Source organism: Rhincodon typus, chromosome 36 (assembly GCF_021869965.1).
Source record: "Rhincodon typus isolate 14 chromosome 36, sRhiTyp1.1, whole genome shotgun sequence".
Lineage (NCBI taxonomy): Eukaryota > Metazoa > Chordata > Chondrichthyes > Orectolobiformes > Rhincodontidae > Rhincodon > Rhincodon typus.
In genome coordinates this window covers 15,962,218-15,966,653 of record NC_063367.1, presented here as the reverse complement: position 1 = coordinate 15,966,653, position 4,436 = coordinate 15,962,218, and the positions used below count along the sequence as shown (strand labels likewise).

General features: G+C 42.4%; 1 protein-coding gene across 1 annotated transcript in view; it reads left to right on the top strand.

Annotated features, from left to right (window-relative positions):
• Window positions 1-3,837, top strand: part of LOC109935559 (collagen and calcium-binding EGF domain-containing protein 1-like) — a 153,327-nt gene extending 149,490 nt beyond the window's left edge. Inside the window, exon 7 of the mRNA XM_048617045.1 lies at window positions 1,378-3,837. Coding sequence (XP_048473002.1) covers window positions 1,378-1,569 — 192 coding nt within the window. The 3' untranslated portion in view covers window positions 1,570-3,837. The remainder of the gene's footprint in view (window positions 1-1,377) is intronic.
• The last annotated feature ends 599 nt before the right edge of the window (window positions 3,838-4,436 follow it).

Here is a 4,436-nt window from a genome sequence, read left to right as displayed (position 1 = left end):
TTCTATGTTCTATGTTCTATGTTCTATGTTCTATGTTCTATGTTCTAAAAGGATGAGCAACAGAGACCATCATTGGATCTCAATAGTTAGATTTACACAATGCATGCAAGTGTGCATTTCCTAAATCACAACAATGGCTACACTTCAAAGCACTTCATTGGTTGCAAAGCCCTTTGGAAGGCCCCAAGGTGTTGAAAGACCTAATGTTAAGTATAATGGGAGTTAGGTTGGGCTGTTGTGACACAGTAGTAGTGTCTTTTCAGAGCTAAGAGGCCCATGTTCAAGTCCCACCTGCTCCAGAGTTGGGCTATAAGATGTGTAAATGGGTTGGTTTTATTAAAAAAAACTGAGAAGGAGACCATTTGGCCCATCAAGCCTGTGCTGTCTTTTTGGAAGTACTGTTATCCAGGGGCTCTTGTGGTGCAGCGGTAGTTTCCCTATCTCTCGACCAGAAAGCCTGGGATCAAGTACCACCTCTTGCAAAGTTGTGTCATAAAATGACCAAACAGGTTGATTAAAATACCTATAAAATGTAAGTATTTCTGAACATTTTACCTCTTTACATTTGTACTGATACTATGTGAGAGCTTTACTTCCTTGATTATTAATTAAGGATAGAATACCCCCTAAAGTATGAAAGAAAGCCATTTGGCCCATCAATACCACACCACCTCTCCGAACAGCATTCCACCCTCTACCCTCTATCCCTGCATTTCCCCTGGCTAACCCAGCTAGCCTGTGTGCCCCTGGACACTATGGGAAATTTAACATGGCCAATCCACCTACTGTGGGGGGAAACAGAGGAAACCCACGCAAACTTTACACAGACAGTTGCCTGAAGCTGGAACCAGACCTGGGTCCCTGGTGCTGAGAGACAGCAGCGCTAACCACTGAGCCACTGTGCCACTCCAAATGGTAGATATTTGAGGAGTCAATAGATGTGGAGTGCATCTGCCTGTATTATGTGAATGCATTTAAGAGGTCTTCCACTAAATTCACTTCCTTATGACAAAGGAGTGCCTTCATAGCCAACACGTGACCTGGGCAATGTTTCCGTCAATTCAAAATTGGTCTTTGAATCTAAAATAGAACGGCTAGCTTTCAGGTTCTGAGTTCGATGTACCTTGATCTTGGTTTGACCAAGATTCTAATGTCAACCCTAATCCTGGCATCTCACCGATACAAGTAAATCAATATACAGCTGACAGATCTACTCTCCTTTACAATTGATGATAAGCCATTTTTAAGATACAGTATGAAGAATGTTATATAAAATACTGCCTTGAACAAAGTTGTATGGAGGGGTTTGCCATGGATTGGAAGAATGAACAATCATGAACAATGTCATGACCGCATTGGATTTTGTTTTATCTTCAGGGACCTCCTGGATCATTTGACTTCCTCTTACTGATGATGGCTGACATCAGGCATGATATAGTCGAACTGCAGGAGCAGGTATTTGGTGAGCGACGAGGTATTACCCTCGACACTCTGCCCCTGGATGCACAAGAGACAGGATCTGGGCAAGAGAAGGCATTCCCTATACAGCCGGGCAGTCACAGCAGGTGACCAGACTACCCGAGAACGTTAAACAACACTTCATCTGCTGTACATGTGTCTCAATCTCATTATACTTGTATGTGAATTAGTCAGATCACATCAGTATTCTTATATTGCGCCACAAGCTACTTCTATAAAGAGATGTACGTACAGTGCTTGGTCAATGTTTCTTTGCGCCAAAGTTGGCCAGATCAATTCTGTTTATCATATCCTAATCCACACACCACCTCATTCCTCATCCTCCATTTGCTAACCCCAATGTATCAAGTTCACTATTTTTATTTTAATTCTTTCATGGAATGTAGGCATTGCTGGCAAAGCCATCATTTATTGCCCATCCTTAACTGACATTGACCATAAGATGTAGAACCACATAGTAGGCTATTCAGCCCATTAAGTCTGCTGCACCGTTCAATGAGATCATGCTGACTGATATTCCCTAACTCTATTTTCTTGCCCTTTCCCTATAACCTTGACTCTCTTACTGTTTAAAAATCTATTGATCTCAGCCTTCAACATGCTTAATGACACAGCCTCACTAGCTCTCTTCATTAAATAACACCACAGGCTCACTACCCACTTAGAAACAAAAGTTCTCCCATCTTAAATGGGTGACCCCTTACTTTGATATTATGCTTATGTTCCTAGACTCTCCCAGAAAGGGACACAATGCCTTAGCACCCACCCTGCCAAGTTTCATACATGTTTCAATGAGGTCGCCTCTCATTCTCCTAAACTCCAATGATTACAGGCCCAATCTATGCAACCTCTCCTCATAAAAAATTTCCCTCCATACCTGGGATCAATCTAACAAGTCTTCTTGAGACTGTATCCAATGCCAGACTATCTTTCCTTGCAAAAGGGGACCAAAACCGTTCACAGTATTCCAGCTGTGCTCTGACTACTGCCTTGCAAGACCAGCAAGACCATCTCATTTCTACATTCCATTCCCTTTGAAATAAAGGCCAACATTCCAACTGCCTTCCCCGTTACCCGTTGAGCTTTATGCGATTCTCAAATGTCTCTGTACTGCAGATTTTAGCAATCTTTCTCATTTAAATCATATTCAGCTCCTTTATTCTTTGTGCCAAAGTGCATAACATCACCTTTTCCAACATTATATTCTTTGTACCATGTTTTTACCAACTCTCTTAACTTTTCTATATCCTTCTACAGACTCTATGCATAACCCTCACTAGTTGCCTTCCCAACTATTTCTGTGTCATCAGCCAACTTAGCAATAATGCATTCACTTACATTATCCAAGTCATTAACACCCATTGTAAATAATTGTGGCCCCAGCACTGATTCCTATGGCACTCTGCTAGTAACAAGGTTGCCATCATAGAATCTTTCCTCTCTGGGATGTATCTTTGTAGAGAGCCCTGAACTATTGTCTTAAATGCCTGCCACTGTTCTTCAGCTAGCATTTCTGCTAAATTCTTTTTCCAGTCCTCTCCAGCCAACTCTGCCCTCATTCCATAGTAATTACTCTTACTTAACACAGATGTTTCCAACCCAAGTTTTTCACTCTCAAACTGAAGGCTAAATTTTACCATGGTATAGTCGCTGTTTCCTAGGAAATATTGTTCCAGAAAACTATCCCAACTACACTCTATGCATTCTTCCTTCTGGCTACCTCTCAGTTTGATTTTCCCAAACTACATGAAGATGAAATAATTAATACATTGCCTTTTTCCATGCACTTGTTATCATTTGATTTATTCTTTGTCCTACAGTACAGCTACCATAAGGGGGTTTATAAACCCCTACCCATGCATTTCAGAAGACCTTTATCCTGGGATCATTCTTGTAAACCTCCTCTGGACCCCTTCCAAAGCCAACACATCCTTCTTTAGATACAGAGCCCAAAACTGCTCACAATATTCAAAATGCAGTCTGACCACACCCTCAACAGTACGTCCCTGCTCTTGTATTCTTCACCTCTCGAAATGAGTGCTAGCATTACACTTGCCTTCCCAACTGCCAACTGAAGCTGCATGTTTATTTTAAGAGAATGCTGAACTATGACTCCTAAGTCTCTTTGTGCTTCAGATTTCCAAAGCCTTTTCCCTGTTTAGAAACTAGTCTATGCCTCTATTCTTCCTACGCAAATGCATGACCTCACACACTCCCACACTGTACTCAGTCTGTCACTTCTTTGGCCACTTTCCAAGCCTGTCCAAGTTCTTCTGCAGCCTCCTTGCTTCCTCAACACTACTTGTCCCTCCAAATATCTTTGTGTCATCTGCAAACTTAGCAACAATGCCCTTAGTTCCTTTGTCCAGATTATTAATGTATAACGTAAGTTGTTGAACTCCACTAGTCACTGGCTGCCATCCCAAAAAAGACCCCTTTATCCCCATTCTTTGCTTTCTGCCAGGCAGCCAATCCTCTATCCATGCCTGCACCTTGCCCCAAACACAATGGGCTCTTATCTTATTTAGCAGCCTCCTGTGTGGCACCTTGTCAAAGGCCTTCTGGAAATCCAGATAGATCCACTGGCTCTTCTTTGTCTAACTGTTCATTACCCCCTTGGAAAATACTAACAGATTTGTTATAGGCAGGACCTCCCCTTGACAAAACCGTTCTGACTCAGCCCTATTTTGCCATGCACTTCCAAGTACTCCATAATCTCGTCCTTAATAATGACTCTAAAATCATATTAATGACTGAAGTCAGGCTGACTGGCCGAGAGCTTCCTGTCTTTGGCCTCCCTCCCTTCTTGAACAGAGCTGTATATTAGCCATTTTCCAGTCCCCTGCGACTTTCCCTCACACCCGTGACTCCCGAAAGATCACCACCAATGCCTCCACAATCTCCTTCAGAACCCTGAAGCGTACTGCATCAGTTCGGGTGGTTTATCCACCTTCAGA